This window comes from Musa acuminata, chromosome BXJ1-8 (genome assembly GCF_036884655.1).
Source record: "Musa acuminata AAA Group cultivar baxijiao chromosome BXJ1-8, Cavendish_Baxijiao_AAA, whole genome shotgun sequence".
Taxonomy (NCBI): Eukaryota; Viridiplantae; Streptophyta; class Magnoliopsida; order Zingiberales; family Musaceae; genus Musa; species Musa acuminata.
In genome coordinates, this window is record NC_088334.1 from 45796657 (window position 1) to 45815836 (window position 19180).

General features: G+C 40.5%; 1 protein-coding gene across 1 annotated transcript; it reads right to left on the reverse strand.

The window, feature by feature from the left end:
* Window positions 1-4963: 4963 nt before the first annotated feature.
* On the reverse strand, window positions 4964-7372 carry LOC103996384 (uncharacterized protein At3g28850-like). Its single transcript, XM_009417308.3, has one exon. It carries the CDS (start codon window positions 6592-6594, stop codon window positions 5224-5226), a length of 1371 nt encoding a protein of 456 aa, XP_009415583.2. The 5' UTR covers window positions 6595-7372; the 3' UTR covers window positions 4964-5223.
* Window positions 7373-19180: the final 11808 nt, after the last annotated feature.

Genomic DNA, 19180 nt, shown 5'->3' on the forward strand with positions numbered 1-19180 from the left:
TTCAAACTACCCCACGATTCCGACATGGAAGATCACAAGATCTCATAGGATTTTGGTCGACGTCGCTTTGGATTCTATCGTACATCACTTGTGACGCCACTTTGATTTCTATCATACCTCACTTTGTCGTTGCCGTTGGAACAATCATACCTCATAGCATCTTGTCGTTATCTGACAAGATCGTAACCGGAAGAAAGCAGACTGGCTTTCCAACGCCAGAAGACTCAGCTCAGGAGATGGACTCTGCATGCTTCAATGGTCATCATCAGCTAGAAGACTATATATATATATATATATATATATATATAGGATGAATTTTTAGGAAAAAAATGTAAACTAATATGTTTTTTTACTTAATACCTGAAATACTCTTGATTTGATAGTCAATCATATTCAATTTTCCCCCTATTTTATTTTTATTTTGTATGGATCTGTCCGCGGTTTAGTTACAATATTTTTACACTGTGTTATAATATTATTAGTAATACCAAAAAAATATTGTAACATAGTATATTTTAGATATTGTTGAAACACTGTATGATGATAACTATATCATATTGTTACACAGTTTATACATTGTGTTAGAGTATATATAGTTTATGTAAAAACACTATGTTTACAGTGTTTTTAACGATAATAAAAAAGATACTGTAACATAATGTAAAAATATTATAATTGGATTGGTTCGCTCTATTGACCAGTTCATAGCAAAAATAAAAAGGAGAAAAAATGGGAAGGTGGTTAAGGGTAGTTCAATTATTAGATAAAAAATTATATTTAAGAATTCTAAAAATGAAGACACTTCCGGCAAAAAGTCCAAGAAAATAATTTTTAAACAATTAGCTTATATATATATATATATATATATATATATATATATATATATGTATGATGAATTTTCTAAAAAGATCTTTCTTTGATCAATTCTCATAAAGCATTTTAATTTTTAAAAATTCTCAGAGAGTGTTTTGGCCACGTAAAAAAATTCATTTTATCCCTAGTTACGTTAAACCCATCGTCGTCACATTCGCTCTGCATAGCCACCCTCATCTCCTTACATTACCCCTACCTCCATAGACCCCAAGAATTGTCTCTTCATTCCTCGCTATAGTTGATTGTGAAAGGGGGCTTGCGAGGGACGATAAACTTCCCCACCCCCCTTCCTCTTAATTGATGACTAGGGACCATGGCTCGTCCCATCTTTTATTATTCACGATCAACAACACGAGAGAGCCTACAAGCGATGACAAAGGTGCAAGGCTTGTACCTTTATTGTCCCTTGGCAACTAATGGCGTAGGTGCACGAGCCACTCTTCGAATGAGGCTTACAAGTAACAGTCAAAGCACACGACTCACCTCATCTTCTTCCTTACTCACAATCGATAATAAAGGTGATCTATGGGTGACGAACGATAAGGATGAACTATTAGGGTGGAGGAAGGTTATTTGTAAAGTGTGGCCAAGGGTTAGGTGGAATGTGATAGTCGACAAAAGTATAATGATTATTTTGATAAAAAAAAAGATGATATAAATAATTTTTTTTAAGTTGAGATGCTACTTGATAAATTATCAAAGTTAGGAATTTTTTTAAGTATATATATATATATATATATATATATATATATATATTTATTTATTTATATTTCAGGGGATGCAGTCGGTGCAGCAACGTGCGTACAAGCCGCTTCTTTTACGCGGGCGGTGGCAAAGCTGTCGTTTGACCGCTCAATACCGGGACATCGGAACAGCAATGTGATCTCGAACACATTCCACCCGGCTTTGATTTGCCCGTTTCTTACCTGCTTTGTGATTGGGTATAACTTCGGCGATCGTGTGGCCCCCATGGTGGAACCACTATCACGCCCTGTAAGAAGGCACGTAGGAAGTTGAAAATGTAATTTCGGCCGCCTCCATATACTGTAGTGGGCAGTCTTCGCCATTCCGAATAAATAGAATATAAAGAATATTACAGGAAAAGAAATTATGCTTAATTCAAATGACAACCATAATATTTCCTTGTAAACATAAAAATATCCTAATTGTCTTAATGGTTCCCTCTTTAACTTACTTTACATTGAAGTTGCATGGTAGAAATAATAGGAGAGATGTACGAATAGGATACCATTATTTTTTAGACTCATATTTTCAATAAAGTTTTAGACTCATATTTCACCTCATATATATATATATATATATATATATATATATATATATATATATATATAACTTTTGTTACCTAAGATTGCAGCCCACAGGAAGTGACAAAAGTCAAACATGATATGGTCCCAACACCTCATTATTTAATAAACATTATGAGTCATGCACATTAAATTTCACCTCCCTTTGTCACCCCAATATTAGGAAACATCCTTAGTTTCAATCCCTTCTCTCTCTCTCTCTCTCTCTCTCTCTCTCCATCCATCCAAAAGAACTATTTAAACTCAACAAAAGCTCATCTCTTGCTGCAATTGGGTTTGTCTCCCTCCTCATCTCTCTCTGTCTCTCTTTCTCTCTCTCTCAGTACCATCATACAGTTCCCCATCACTTGCACTTGTCTCTTCTCCTAATCAGGTTTTGGGTCCGAAGCAATACAAAACCAAGCCACTTCCACGGCAAACAAGATGCCAAACAGGCGATCTCGCTCAACGCAGTCGGGCTCTCCGGGGATCACCGACGACCACATCATGGAACTCATGTCCAAGCTGCAAGCTTTGCTCCCCGACCACCGCACTCGCAGCAGCAAAAGGGTATCACGGAGTCATCTAAAGTGCTATTCTTTTGTACCTTTTTCCATAGGTTAAGTGCACTGCTACTCTAACTGATAGCTAACGTCTGTTAATGTCGCCATAGATGTCGGCAGATGAGGTCTTACAGGACTCGTGCAGCTACATCAGGAGATTGCACCAACAAGTGGATGGCTTAAGCGAAAGGCTCGCACGTTTACTCGCCATGTCCGGCATGAACGATGCTGAGGTCGCCGTGGTTCGTCGCCTTCTTCATATGTGATTTGCTTGGCATCGGAAGGTTCAATGCTCATATGTATGGTGGTGTGAATCTGAGAACCCCTATTGTTGTTGTTGATCTTGTTCTACGGTCCACCAGTGAAGTCAATTTTGTTTTCTAGTATGAATTATTATGTTGTCTCACCATCTTTTTAGAGATTAAAGTATGCTTTCCTTCTCTAATACACATATTGCTGACAATGTCTTTCATACTATGTTTGTTGTCTCATCATCTTTTTAGAGATTAAAGTATGCTTTTTCTTCTCTAATTGACATGTTGCTGACAATATCTTTCACCGAATGATATATTTAATGCTTAGATAGATCGTTGTTAGTTGGTCATGTGAGAGAAAAGAATTCGAAACCAAAAAGAAACCCAAATATTAATAATTAAAAATATATTCAAAAGTCGATATAAAGTTGAATAACTTTCCATTGATTTCATTGAGAAAATCTCAGTTATAAGTTTTTTTAGTTAATCTCACTCGGATACAATTTCTGTATACTCTCGTGTATAAATCATGAAAGATTTATCCTCTCTGAAGACCCTGAGGAATACTCTATATTCGTCCTAGATAGGAACATAGAAGTATTATATATTTCTCATATATTATTATTTTCCATCAAAATATAGGGATATATGTGATATTTATATATGAACCAAATCCTGATTTCTCCTTTTTGATATTATAAATTCTTATCCTTTAATGATATTAGCTCTAAAAATCTTAAAATATTTATTAATCATAACATAATAATATAAAATATTCTTTGAATAAAAAAGGTTCGATTCATACTTTCAAACTATAAATATGACCCTTCCACTTGCTACGAGAAATCTTTTTTTCTTTCTCCCCACGTTAACAATAGCTTACTTGACATCGCAACGATAGGTGCTCAATCTTTCTTTGCAAGAAAAGCTCGAGAATACGATATTTTTCCAAATATCTCTCCAACAATTATACATCCTCAAGATTCATGTCGCCTTGATTGATTCTACGATAAAATTTGGTGTGAGTTAGATTAGGTTATCTCTGAAATTTTGATTTACCATCAACCACCAAACTAACACTACTGAAGCTGGACTTGAGCAACATAAGGGATTTTGTTTTACAACCTGCTGAATTAATTTTTTTTTCTTTTTAGGTCATTAAGTTTGATTTCTCCTTCCATGGACCAACTTGCAAGCTGGAGGATTTGGACTGAAAGGTACATGAGAGATCACTTGATGCCATTTTAGCTTGAAATCAGACACTGCCCAGTGATGTTAGAGATGATGGACAAAGATCAAACAGTAGTGTTACTGTGCATCATGTTATTTTAGTTTTCAGATTTATCTTTGGATCATGATTGATCTTGATGTATTAACTGACATTAATTTATTGCATCTGAATCATAAAAAAAATTAAAACAAAAGATTATCTTCTTTTATACACCAATTAAATTCTCTGAATTAATTAAATGAATACTAACACTACCAACAACATCATTTTGATTGAATGACCAGATTTGTTCTCCAATTATAAGGCTAAACTTCTACTCTCAGTTGTCAGTAGATTTGTTCTGAGATGTCTATGCAGACACAAAATACAAGTAATTTATCCATATTTGCTATGTTTTCTATGCTATCTTCCAGTGTTGCCCATAAACTAATGCCAACCTATGCCACACTTATTCAGCACTGCAGCCAAACTGAACCCATACCATACACTATAATGTGTATTATATATATTCTTGCCTTCTTGGCAGTGGGATAAGGCAGTGATGGCTTCCCACTACAAGATGAGCAGTGCCCCAATGTGACATCACAGGCATGAAGTAGTTTGAGTACTACAGGTTTACTTCTTGTCACTTGTGATTGCAGCATTATGAACAATGCATAGATAGATCTCAGAACTTATTGATGCATGGCCTACCAGCCAACAACCAAGTATATGAATCTACTAATGAATCTTATCATATCAGCTAGAAAGAGAAATGAAATAAGATAAACATCAGAAAATAATAGGGTCTGATCACTGAGATCTACAACTTTGTATTGGTTCAATCTTATCACATAGTAATGGGTTTCACTTCTGTGTCTTTCCCACTAAGAATAGACAAAGAACAAAAGGAAAAGAAGAGCAAGAAGCTAAATGTTCATCTTTTGTTGGAGAGAGTTCAGTTTCATCCTCTTGCTGTACATACAGAACAAAGCAAAACGTCGAACACCTTCACGGAATCACTCTCTCTGCAAGCAGCACACCGGGCATCGCACAAGCCCGTTCTCGTTGCAGTCGGGGCACCTTCGGAACCTTCCCAAGTCGTCGCCTTCCTCCTCCGCTTCGACGTACACCTTGCAGCTCCCCGAGCACGTCCCGCAGAGGACGAACCTCACGTCGCCGCACCCATCGCATGAGGAGGCTGCGTCGCCGCGTCCCTTCCCCTGCGACTCCATCTCGCAGCACTCTATGAGCTTGGAGAGTCTCCCCACCTCGTGTAGGTGTCTCAACTCGTCTGCCCCGCCCAGGTGGTGCCCGTCGGCGAAGACCCTCGGCAGACTGTTGCCGCCGTACCCCGGGCCGAGCATGTCGATCAGCTCTTCCTTGAATCCTGCATGCATCGACACGTCCCTCTCGTCGACGCGAACGCCATAGCCTTGAAGTATTACCCTGACGGCCCAGCAATCCTCAAACGTTCTCAGGATCCCGCGGATGCTGGTGAAGTAGAACACCACCTTCCCCTCGCCACCCGGCGGGCATACGAGGGAAGACGCCATCTCAGAGGAACTGGCGTTGGGTCTGGTCTTTTTGACGTCGATCTTTTGTTGGAATTCGTTGATTCTTGCTCGAACAATGCCGATGTTTTCCGGAACTTCGCGGCCATCGGCAGACTCTATCGATCCGGTTCTTGCACTTGCGCGAGAGGGCTCCTTGTTTTTGTCCTTGTCTTCCTTGTCGAGCTCAGGGGATTGCAGGATGGAATGGGATTGTTGCTGCGGCGACAACACGTCGAGGGCTTCGCGGAAGGAGGTCGAGATCGCTGGGTCGAAATCGGAGACGACGGAGTCCACCGGGCTGAGCTGCATCCACTGCGGCTTCGGCAAGGAGGCCGCACTCGAAAGCTCGGAATCGGGCCATGAACGGTGCACATCCCGTGAGGTGCCGAAGGACAAAGAGCAGTCGACGACATCGGCGAGAGAGAGGTGGGGGGAGCTGGCGTCCTCGAGGCCGGCCATAAGCTCCCAGGCGTTGATGACCTCCGGCTCGTTGGACGGGGTCATCGTCGGGGACTCAGGGATCCGGCGATCCACCATCCCCGACAACGTCTTGGCACGGACGAGCCCCTCGACGACGTTGGCTTCCGTGGTCACCGCCGGGAGGTCGTTGGTGCTCTTTATCATGGCCTTTTCGTCGAAGCTGAGGTCCTCGCGGTCGAGCACTAAGGAGCCGAGGGTCGTGGAGGTGAGGGAGACGGCGTGGTGGTCGTCTCCCCCCCGGTAAAGGGCGTTGACATCACCGTCGTAGTGGACGGGGAGGAAGTGGCCGCCAACACAAGGACTGGGGCTCCATCCGCGGCGTCGGCCGACCTGCTTCGAGCCCGTGCAACCCATGACGAGGGTAAACAGGGGAACTCTCTGCGTCTAACGCGATCACTCCGTGGAAATATGAAGGGATTCAACAGTGCTTAGAGGGGCCATCGGGATTCTGTTGGTATCCATGGTGGAGATTCGTCGATCCCAAGAGTGCAAGCTGCAGGAACCTTCCAAGGGAGCTTTCCTTTGCATTCGTCGACGCTCTCGATCCGAGCGACCAAAATTGGATTGAACGGAATGGATTCACGATCAAAACAGAGAAAGAAGGGAGAGATCAGACTGCAACAAATTCAGAGAGCAGAGACACAAAAAGATCGGATTTTGATCGACAAAACAAGCTAAAGGTGGCAAAATCCAGAGACAGAGATGGATGGGAGAAGTCAATTTGAGATAGCATTCAATTCAAACAGATGAAAGCCTCTCATTCGGTCATCACAGACAGGCGAGGCAAACGAAGCAATCTGTGAGTCAAAAGAAGAGCGCGAAGTCATCGAACAAAGCGATTGTGCTTTCTCTCTCGATAGGTCCTGTTCATAAGAGAGACTGAAGTCGAGAAGATGCCAACAACAACGGGAGCAGCAGAGAGAGCGCCGCCCCCGCTTCACCTGATGCAGCCAACGATAACGCTCACCTCAAGGGAGAGGAAGAAGAGAGACGCCTTATTGCACGAAGCTGGGCGGGGCACGCAGAACATGGGGTACGTGGCACAGAGACGGTCCCATGGGACCGCCGAGGTGTGGCGCTATAAAGAAAGAACGTGCGGGTGTTGGATACGGTCGGGTTGGGTGGGCCAGCGGGTAAGTCGCGGGTGGGGTCATCTTTTCATATTACTTTTTGCAGTTCGCGTGCGCGTGAGAGGAAAGATAGGGTTAAATGAGGGGAGGGGATTAAATTGTCGTGCACAAGCGGACTCAACTGGGCCCACCCAATCGTACCACGCACACCAATCGAAGTCTTTCTTCTCTCCTGCGTTCTTATCGATGAACACACTGCCCTTTTTGTTTTTATTGGTCTTATTAGCGGATTATGGATACCATCTGAAATCCGATCCACTTAAGCAGAATATTATTATGGATCGAAACTTTGATACAATTGATTTCATGAATTATTGTTTTCTCTGACACAATGTCCTTTTATCTGCTTTAGATCCGACCCGTTAGCAGCAATTGTACGAGAATTATGTGGTTGGTTTGGTGGATTGTCTATTGTGGGTTCATAGGGAGGACTAAGGCATTAATTAATAGGGGACATAAGTTATGTTTGGTAGGCATGCAGTACTTTAGTAGGCTAAGAATGACAACAGCAGAGAAATAGGGGATTAGGAGAGGGGGATTTGAGGTTGTTTAATGTGATCCTTTTGAGGTAATGGTGTTTGGAATGGGGAATTGGGAGACAGCATGTCATCTTCGGTCACTGTGTCAGAGATTTTTTTTATTTGAAAGAAAAGGACATGTGCTATGCATGAAGGATTAGATAATTCTTTAAATGATTAAAAATGGAAAAATGTGTGAAGGATCCAAAGTAGATCAACAAAGTTTACTGCGTTAGCATAAATCTTAATTAAAACTATTTTTTTGTTGAAATTGAATGTATGATTTAGAGAATATTTTTCTGATTGTATAATGTATAATCAGGATTTATCAAAATTTTTTTTGATTTTTTAGGTCTACTTTAGATATGATATGAAAAATAATACAACACTTAGTTGGCTACCAACAAACGTAATAATTTTACATTCGATTCATCGCTTTCATTTGATCGCTTTCACTCGATTGAAATATTTAGGTGAGGCTTGATCTTGTGAGAGTGGTAGCATATAGCACCGACAAGAATGTCGACTCAATCACCTTCGATCCCAAATTTTATTGGTGGTTAAATGATGTGCAATTGTCATAATCTCAATCTTAGGATCATCCTATCACACTATGATAAACTGGCTAAGGTGCATTCTCAAACATTTGTGATTGAATACATTTGCTTATTTTGACGTGTGACCGAATCCTTCCAAGTTGGAACCCATAATAACTTAAATATCGAGGAACACCTCGATACAATTTTTATATGGGTCTTGAATTAAATCTTCTAGCTTTTTTATATCTCAACCTGGACCTCGATTAACTTATCCATATATCAACAACCAAAATCTAACTTATATTTACTAATTTGGAATGGTCTTATCAGGAATATCCAAACAACAAATTTTCCAGGGAACCTTCATCATGATATGAAGGCAGTATAACACTTCAAATTAGGATCTGTCCCTAGCATTAAGCTTCCATTTCCACACAATAATTTCATCTGCATATTTAGGATGACTTGTACAAATCTCTTGCAGATCACCTGAACAATATCATGAGAAAGAAGCCAGTTATTTTCATTTCAGATAGATAGGAGCATGATTAAGGCTATGTGGTTGAGAAGCAATGGAGACTAATCAAATAAGGATGATGAACAACCAACCAGTGAAAGGACAGGTAAGACACTCGCTTAAGTTCTTCAAGTATCAGTACAATAAGATAAATCTGAACAAATGAAGATCATGGGACTCACATTTAAAATTACATTTCTCATTCTGGAAGAAGTTTTGGCCCAACATCCCAATAAATACCAAGTTACAACATGCATCACCTTGCAATAGCAAGATACTAAGTTGCAAATAATCTGACCACAAAAACTTTGTTCTTGAAGAGTAGCTGAGTAGCAGATACAGTGGCTGAAACTTTCACAGCAACAACAACCTAAATAGTTGCTGCCCAACTCCACTGCTGTTAAACTGTAAACTAGATAGTAACCTTGTCTCAGAGCAGCATTCCTGGTAAGAACAGTTCCAGATAGATATGTATGGTAGTTGGACACCAACATGAGACAGTGAAATGATTGTCTTTGGTATATATACTAGAACAATCTATGCTAAATTGAGGAGAATCTATGATAATATACATAATGGAGGAGACAATCAAAACAATTTGAAGTTATGCTTTCAAGAATGTGTGCTTTAGATATTAAAAAAAAATGTTAGAAGATTAAAAGAATAAGGCCAAGGGAATAATATGAAATGTATGCATTAGAGTGAATTTTATGTAAGTGATCATCAGAAAGAATAATTTTAAGAACTGCATTAAACCCTGGTTTTCACTATGCTCATTATAGGGAAATTAAATTTCCCTCAAGAAATCTTTAGAAACTTACCTACAGGTGTATCTGAAAAATATTGGAATCATTCATCTAATCCTTGAGGGCAATATTAGCTCATGAGATGTTCTGGAATGCAGGAACCGACCAAAAAGGCTCTACATTCATTTTGTGCTGTCTCCCCAACCTAAAGTTACTGCATTTCTTCTTTTGCACAAACATATCTTAGTGATTGAACCCAAGAGATCGAATTTCTCATTTTATAAATCCAGCTATCGGATGAAACCTAAGTTCTTCTCTATCACTTCAGTAGAACTGTACTAGTTATCTTAACTCTGTGTTTAGAGACCTAATGAAGTGTCATTGAATGCTTTCATCAGGACAAGTTTACAAACACTAAATTGAGATTGACCTCCCAAAACACTAACAAACAGATTCCCTATTAGACTCCTCAGAACAATTTTACCTACCTTAATCTAAGCCCCTAGTAGATTGAAGACAGAGACCCTGTAAGAAGTGGCTGAGGGGAACACAATGAACACCTAGCTAAACTAACTTGTCTTGAAGAAGTCCACCCTTGTTTCATAATTATAATGATGTTCCAATCTTCCAATGCTTCTATTAGGGTAAATTATGCATGAAGTAATATGTCTATGAGCTTTCAGGGAACAATGAACCAATCTACCTACATTGAACCTAGCCACATTTACAGCTCATATGGAGAATAGGGAATCCATATCTCTTGGCTTTACATTTGCATGATTTTCTCTGTCTCTCTGCCTATTTCAGAATCTTCTTTTAGGTCCCAAACCCTACACAAGTCTGAGGCAAAGTTGGATATTCCTCTATCATACAAATGTTCTATGTTTTTGCTCAACTTGCAGGGATGCACATCCCTACCTTGCACACCTTGGATGATTTATCTGCAATGGTTTTTGAAACCAAAAGAAGGGTTAAAATTAGAGAGACATGTGAGAGAGTCATACCTTCTCTATCCTCATGCTCGGGGCAATCAAAGCTTAGTTACAAACATGAGGCAGAGTTGCATGGCATCTTTGAGATACTCCAGTTGAAAGGAGACAAGGACTCAGCCAAAGAGATTGCATCTGACAGTGGCCTTTTGGCCTCACTGAAGGTTCTGTACCCCTTCCATAAGATCCTGAGACTTGAAAGTGTCCAGGTACAATGAACGAGATCTATGCTCCACAGCTCTCAGATCATTCCTTAGACGACTGGATAAACACTTGGAAGGGACTGTTATAAATAGGCTTCAATGGTCAAAGCAAGCTGGGACACACAAACAAGAAGGAAGAGTTGGATGTCATCTGGAGTCCCTCAAACACTTCAGAAGGGCTTTTGGAGGCTAAACCTGGAACCAGGCATGCCCTCCCTGAAGTGTTTGGGGGAACTCTGGGTGTCACCCAACATACTTAGTGCTCATGTGCCAGCTTTTGACATTGCTGTTCCTTTGGCTGTAGCTCCTTTCTCATGCTAGTTCTTTGGTTGCATGCATGAATAGCCTTAGGAAAACAAATTATCACATTGTTCCCTTTGTTTACATAATTTTCATTTAATTAGTGCCATGCTTTATGTCCAAATTATCTATTGACTGAAACCCCTCAATCTTTCCTCTCTCTTTTTTTGGTTTCACAAATGATGTTATATCAGATGAGGTGCCAAGAAAAACTGTTCTACAGAGAGCAGTTATCTATGTGATGTATGCCATATATATATATATATATATATATATATATATATATATATATATATATATATATATATATAAACTAAATAAAACAAACCATAATCTGATGCTTCACTTCCCATCATATAATTTTCAAGTGGTACTTCTAGGTTTTTTTTTTTTGAATAATGATATTTTTTTGAGAAATTTCTTGCATAATGATAGTTCAATAGTTGTTGCTTATCTTCATGATTGCATATTGTTCTTTCTAAACATCCATATGAGCAAGATATCCATATATGAGGAAAGCTATTCTCATTTCTTTTCCTGCTTTGCATCAAGTAAATTAGTATGATGATGAGTCAAAAATAATTGCAGAAAATAACAGGCAAAATAAAGATGAAATGTGAGTTACTGCTCATACAGTAAAAAGTATTGGGTTTAGAAGAGAAAGAAGCAGTTTAATTTGAGTGATCAAAAGAAAGATAAAATAGTTATTCATGTCTACTCTTCCACAATATGTGATGTTAGTTGTTTCATCTTTATAATTCTTTTAACATATACATCTAACTAATTCTCAATCACTAAAATGGATTATAATCTGCTTATAAATCAAAGGATTTAGACACTACAAATCTAAGTTTCTATGAGGGTGTAGATAATACCCTTTAACAAGAAAGAAGAAAACAAAGAGACTAACATGAGATGAATCACTCTGCAACAAGCAAAGCAAAGGATAGATTCCCAACAAAACTAGACTAATTATAGTCAGATTAGATCAAGCTTTTCAAGATATTCATCATGAATGTTTCTTATTGAAATGAGCTTCTATTACAAAGACATTGTTTGCATAGAGAAGGTTTTGACAAGTTTTCCTTATCCAAGTGTGGCTTTTGTATAGAGAATGTAATAGAGAGGCACATTCTCTGTCTTGTTTTCCTAGAATTGAGGGTCTGTCCAGGTTTTGGAGTGGTGACTTGCCCAGTTATCATGATCTTACAAGCATTTTGTACTCTCCTATTTAGTTTTTAATACAGTGTCTCTTTCTTTCTTCCTCCAAAAAAAAAAAAAACTTTGTTTGCACAAATTGACATTTCAAAATAACCATTCTTAAGAATAGGCAAAGAAGACCACATAAGCAAGATGAGACTACAACCAAGCCATTATGACATCCACAAAACCAGTTAAACCTTGCATAAGCACAACTCTAGGAATTCCTAAACTCTAATATATGGCTATGGCATGAAACCAAAGGGCTGATATTTTTGAAAGCCACTATCATGATCTCCTTGTGAACATGTAAATTGGAAGTCATATACATGATCAAGCATCTGTTGTTTTAACTAAACCCTCAACAAAGATTTCAAATACCAAACAAATCAGTAGATATCACACAGTATTTGCAGGTCTAATCAAGGACTTGTATCCTTCATCTTTTTCATTATATAAGAGAGTCTTAATCGATATACTATCGGATATACAGTATGATCCTCTCTCTTGTTGTGGAAACCTTACCTACAACTAATATTCTTGATATGATATATATTCTTCATCCTTCAAAACCCATGACATTCATCCTAGTCAATTGAGTTTTTGTACCATTAGCACTTACCGGGTCAATACTAAATAAGAATATATTTTAAATCAAATATAATATATAGAATATTCTGATGGGGATATAAACAGGAATAACCTTTGTATATGAACAAATACTAGAAGACCATAATACGCAGCGGAATTAAATGGAATCACAATCAAATAGAACACCAAGATATACGTGGAAAACCCCTTCAATGTGAAGGGTAAAAACCATGGGGCAAATTAGAGATAATCCACTATGAGAATAATGAATATACAAATCTCAATCTCTTGCCCTAAACCCTAGCAACAATCACAAGAGAATAACTGGGATACAAGGATCACGTCACTGCCTACAATATCTAAAACTTCCTCAAGTAATCACAGCAAGAGTCTACTATAGATTTGATCTAACCTGAGATGAGAACACTGCTAGATGATTGAGAACAGCCTCTCTGCGTTGTCATTGTCTTCTTTCCTTTCTTTCTCTTCCTTTTCTGCCTTGTTTTCCTCCTTTTCTTTGGAATCCGATGGCTATTTTCTTCTCCCACGTTGCTGCCCTATTTATGCTTTTTTTTGCCTCCAAAACGCAGCCACCACACCCCCTAATGTTAATTAGGGTTAGGTTAAGAGGGGGTGAGTTGTGGGCTGCCCAAACCCACTATGGGCTGAATTTGTGGGCTACCAACCCAACAACCTCCCCCTTCAACCCATAAGAGAGACTGTCGCATGACTCCTCAATGTGAAGCCATGCCGACCAGCTGTCGGCATATCTCTTATCTTTCTTTTGGTAAAGTTTTTGTCAACATGTCTGCTCCGTTGTCATCTGTGTGAATTTTCTGAAGCTGCAACTGCTTTTCTTCAAATACATTTCGAATTTAGTGGTATCTGACATATATATGCTTTGACTTGGAATGAAACATTAGGTTCTTACACAAATGGATGACACTCTGGCTGTCACAATGCACCACATAATTTTCTTGTTTCAACCCCAATTCTTATAAGAATTCTTTCATCTATAACATTTCTTTGTATACCTATGTAGCAGCAATATATTCTGCTTCTGAGGTGGAGAGAGCAATATATCTTTGCAACCTCGATTACCATGACACGGCTCCCCCTGCAAAAGTAAGTACATAACCTGAAGTAGACTTTCTCGTATCTGTATCTCGTGTCATATCTGTGTAATCTGTCAACACATGTTGTCCACCTTCAAAGCTTAAACAAACCTTAGAGCTCCCTTTGAGATATCTAAAAATTCACTTCACTGCTGCCCAGTGCTCTTTGCCTGGATTTGCAAGAAATCTGCTAGTAACACCAACTGCATATGCGATGTCTGACCTTGTACACACCATTGCATACATTAAACTTCCAACTACTGAAGCATAAGGAACCTTTTGCATTTTCTCCTTCTCCACCCAAACTCCCTTCTTCACCCTGACTTCCTTCTTTGCTGCATCTGATGCAGCAATGTACTCCGCCTCTGTGGTCGAGTCAGCAGTAGTATCTTGCTTGGAACTCTTCCAGCACACTGCTCCTCCATTCAAGGTGTACACATACCCTGAATTCGCCTTGCTATCATCGACATCAGACTGAAAACTTGAGTCTATGTAGCCTTCAACCTTAAGGCTACTACCTCCATATACTAGTAAAAGATCCTTAGTCCTTCTCAAGTATTTAAGGATACACTTTATTGCTTTCCAGTACTCCAAGCCTGGATCCGCCTGATACCTGCTCGTGACACTCAGAGCATGCGCTATATCAGGCCTAGTACATAACATGACATACATGATAGGCCTTATTACTGAGGTAAAAGGTATCATATCCATGTTCACCATTTCTTCTGGAGTCTTTGGGGACATACTCGTAGAAAGCGATATCCCATGTCTCATCGGTATGAGACCTCTCTTGGAATTTTTCATGCCAAACCATTTGACAATAGTTTCTATGTACCTAGACTGAGACAAGCCAAACATCCTCTTGGATTTATCTCTATAGATTCTAATCCCCAAAATATAGGATGCTTCCCCTAAGTCCTTCATGGAGAAGTGTCTAGATAACCAAGCCTTTACTGTGGACAACATTCCTACGTCATTCACAATGATCAGGATGTCATCCACATATAACACCAAAAAGGTGATAGCGCTCCCACTTACCTTCCTGTTCACACAAGGCTCATCTTCGTTCTTAACGAAGTCATAAGATCTGATTGCCTCATCAAATCTTATGTTCCAACTTCCGGAAGCTTGCTTTAGTCCATAAATGGATCTAAGCAACCTACACACCTTATCTGGGCAGTTCTTGGACACGAATCCCTCAAGTTGCATCATATACATCTCCTCCTCGAGGTTCCCATTGAGGAATGCGGTTTTCACATCTATCTGCTAGATCTCATAATCATAGTGTGCTGCAATAGCCAATAGAATTCTGATAGAATTTAGCATTGCTACGGGTGAGAAGGTTTCGTCGTAGTCAACACCTTACCTTTGGTGATACCCTTTAGCCACTAGCCTTGTTTTATAGGTCTCTACCTTTCCATCTACTTGGATCTTTTTCTTAAAGATCCACTTGCAACCGATGGGTACAATAACTTCAGGCGTATCAACTAGGTTCCAAACCTTGTTGAAGTACATAGAATCCATCTCAGAATTCATGGCTTCTTGCCACTTCCCGGAGTTTATACTCATAATAGTCTCCTCGTAGGTCTGATGAACAATATCATCAACATCCTCTCCTCTAATATGTCCCATATATCTCTCAAGAGGATGGGATACTCTATCAGACCTACGTAAAGTTGAAACTTGTGTATTAGGTACCTGAACAGACTCCGGTTGTAAAGTGATGCTTGAGCTTGGTTCTCCAACCTCGCTCAACTCTATCATGCTCCCACTATCTCCTCCAAGAATGTGTTCCTTCTCAACGAACACTGCTCTCTTAGCTACAAAGACCTTTTGGTCCTTAAGATGATAGAAATAATACCCACAAGTTTCCTTGGGGTATCCCATAAATTTGCATTGCTCTGTCCTTGATTCTAACTTATCAGGGTTGTGTCTTTTAACGTGGTCAGGACAGCCTCAAATCTTAACAACCTTAAGATTAGGCTTCTTCCCTTTCCATATCTCATATGGTGTAGACACTATCGACTTAGTTGGTACTCTATTCAGAAGGTAAGCTACGGTTTCTAGGGCATATCCCTAGAATGAAATGGGTAGGTCAGCGAAACTCATCATGGACCGTACTATATCTAATAGCGTACGATTCCTCCTTCCAGAGACACCATTGAGCTGAGGTGTATAAGGAGGTGTCCATTGGGATAATATCTCATGGTCCTTGAGGAACTGAATAAACTCTGTACTTAAGTACTCACCTCCTCGATCTTATCGAAGAGTTTTGATACTCTTTCCAGTCTGGTCCTCCACATCATTCTTATACTCTTTGAATTTCTCAAAAGCCTTGGACTTGTACTTTATTAAGTACACATATCCATACCTTGAGAAATCATTAGTAAAGGTAATGAAGTAGGAGTAACCACCAATGACATGAGTTGACATAGGTCCATATACCTCACTATGTATGAGTTCCATAGCTCAGTGGCTCTCTCTCCAGTTCCACTAAATGGAGAGTTGGTCGGTTTTCCACAAAGGCAAGGCTCGTAAGTTGCATATGACACATAGTCGAATGGATCTAGATATCCATCATTTAGCAACTTTTGAATCCTTCTTTCATGGATGTGACCTAGCAACGTTGAGCAAGATGTGTCATAACCTCTTGCTCAACGTTGACAACCATACTTGATGGTGCTCAAGGCAAGCGAGGCACTTGGTAAAGGATGAGACCATGCAAGGTGGAATGAGTTGCTCAGCGATCGAAAGAGTTACGCAAAGCTCATAGAGCTGAGGGGAATTGCTAACTCAGAGAATTCGGTACTCATGCATGGGCTTGTATGCGGACGATGGAATGTTCGCAGCCATCCCAAGGTGACCGAAACTCGACGCTATGGAGCATTGAAACTTTCTCTTCGGCATGTGAAGGATACGTCCGTAGGAGGTTGAAGTGTGCAACGAGTTCAGCATGTTGCTAGGCCTTGAGTGGTGCAACAGGGGCTGTATTGACGTGGAGTCAGCAATCTAGCAAGTGCATTTGCAGGAGGCAGAACAATGCATAGTTTGTTCAGTATATCGGAGTAGTCTAAGGGGATGGTGGTCTCTGAAACGAAGAGAGATGTTGCTCCAATGGGACAGTTATCCAGGAGGCATAAGTCCCGGCTCTCCAAAGGGTGGAATATATGGGATGGACCTCACAAGTTGAGGAGGAGTACCTTAACAAACAACAATTCCACGAAGCTTAATGGACTGAGCAAGCGGCGAGGAGTTGTTGCATGATCTTGCTCGAGAGAATGCATTGGTGGATGCATTATGAGATCAAGTGGGGGAGCGACCCAAAGCAACACAAATGAAGGCACACTTGGAGTCGATATGGAGATCGGACTCAAGGGAGGGCTGACCCGTGGAATGTGCTAGTCATAGGTGCCCAGCAAGCCAATCACGTGAGTGATGGTACATGTGACTTGATACAGAATCTTTTTGCTTATTATATTTTGGCGTATATCACTTTATAACTATTGCATAAATGCATATATATATTGTGATATCCTTGGATTTGTGCAATGGGAATCGGATCGTGATGAGATCACGATAATGAGATCGATTCACCTTTAAACACATATCCTAAATAATCCCGGTCATAGGTTACTCGAGAGGGACATCGTGATAACCGGATAGACTGGTGTGCTGTATACCCGTCCATATGATGGATGCAGTTGGTCTCATAGCTGCTCGTGTAGGGACACTAGGGATATAGTACAGGTGCTCATTGGAGAATGAGTTCACTGATTGATCCGCTTACGGAATGCTGCATGGTTGATGATGCCTTATTGTCAGACAGCGATTCCGTAGTCCTAGTGGTGTATCTGGTCCTTAGACTTGAGACACCAAGGATGTCCTGTATGAGTGCTCCACTCTTTGATACCAGACTTATAGGTTTGGCTGTCCCTGATCTAGTACAGCTTGTCATTGGGAGTGGTAGTCGACCTTACGAGGGCTATTGAGTGTCGACAGAGGATCATCCACTCTCGGCGTCATGAGAGGAATATCCCATGTGTTCTTGCTCAGACAAATCCCTAGCCAGGGTCATTCGGGTTGAGAGAGAAAGAGTTCTCCGGGAGAATCCGATTAGAGTGAGACTTGAGTAGAAACCGTATGGGTCTGACAGCACCATGCTCGATATACGGTCTTTGGGATATTAGATGGATGAGGGACTATAGGTACATGGTAACTGAGGACAGACAGGTCCAATGGATTGGATTCCCCTGTATCGTTTGGGGACTACGGCGTAGTGGCCTAGTATGTCCGTAGTCGATGAGTCGAGTGAATTATTACAGAGATAATAATTCATTGAGTTAGAAGGAGTTCTGACAGGTATGACTCACGGCCAGCTCGATATTGGCCCTAGAGGGTCACACACATATGGTAGGCATTGCGATGAGTAGAGGTTCGGATATGAGATATCCGATGGAGCCCTTGTCTTATTGGATGCAGATTCAATACCCACTATGGAAGGACCCATTAGGGTTTGACACGGGATCTCTATAAATAGGAGGGATTCACAGCCTCATAGGCTAGAGTCTTTGCTTGCCTTTCTTATTCTCCTCTTCCTCTCCACCTCAGAGCAGGCCTGGAGTCTTGAGGAGCGTCGTCGCAACCCTGCTGTGTGGATCACCGCTAGAGAGGAGGACGCTTGACCTCCTTCACCCTCTCCTAAGGATCTGCAAGGAAACAAGGATATACGATCTCCCTAGGTAACACAATCTATACGCAGTTTCATGTTTCACGGATTTTTACGTACCAATCTTTGCACGACGACGAACATCTCTTTGGGAATCGAGGATTTTGTTTTCTTGTTCTTCCACTGCGCATGTGATGTCGCCCCCAATGATTTCCCAATAGTGGTATCAGAGCCAGGTTATTCGTGCGAATGATTGGTTTTGAACTGCGTGTGTTGTGTTTAGGAAGAATATTGACGTCAAAATCATTGACGCAAAAGCGAGGAAGGGCAGCAACAGTTGCTGCCCTCGATCTGCATGCCTGCAGCCACCTGCAGCGGTAGCCGCAGCCAGGCAGCACAGCGCCGGCGCATGCGCAAGCGCTGTGC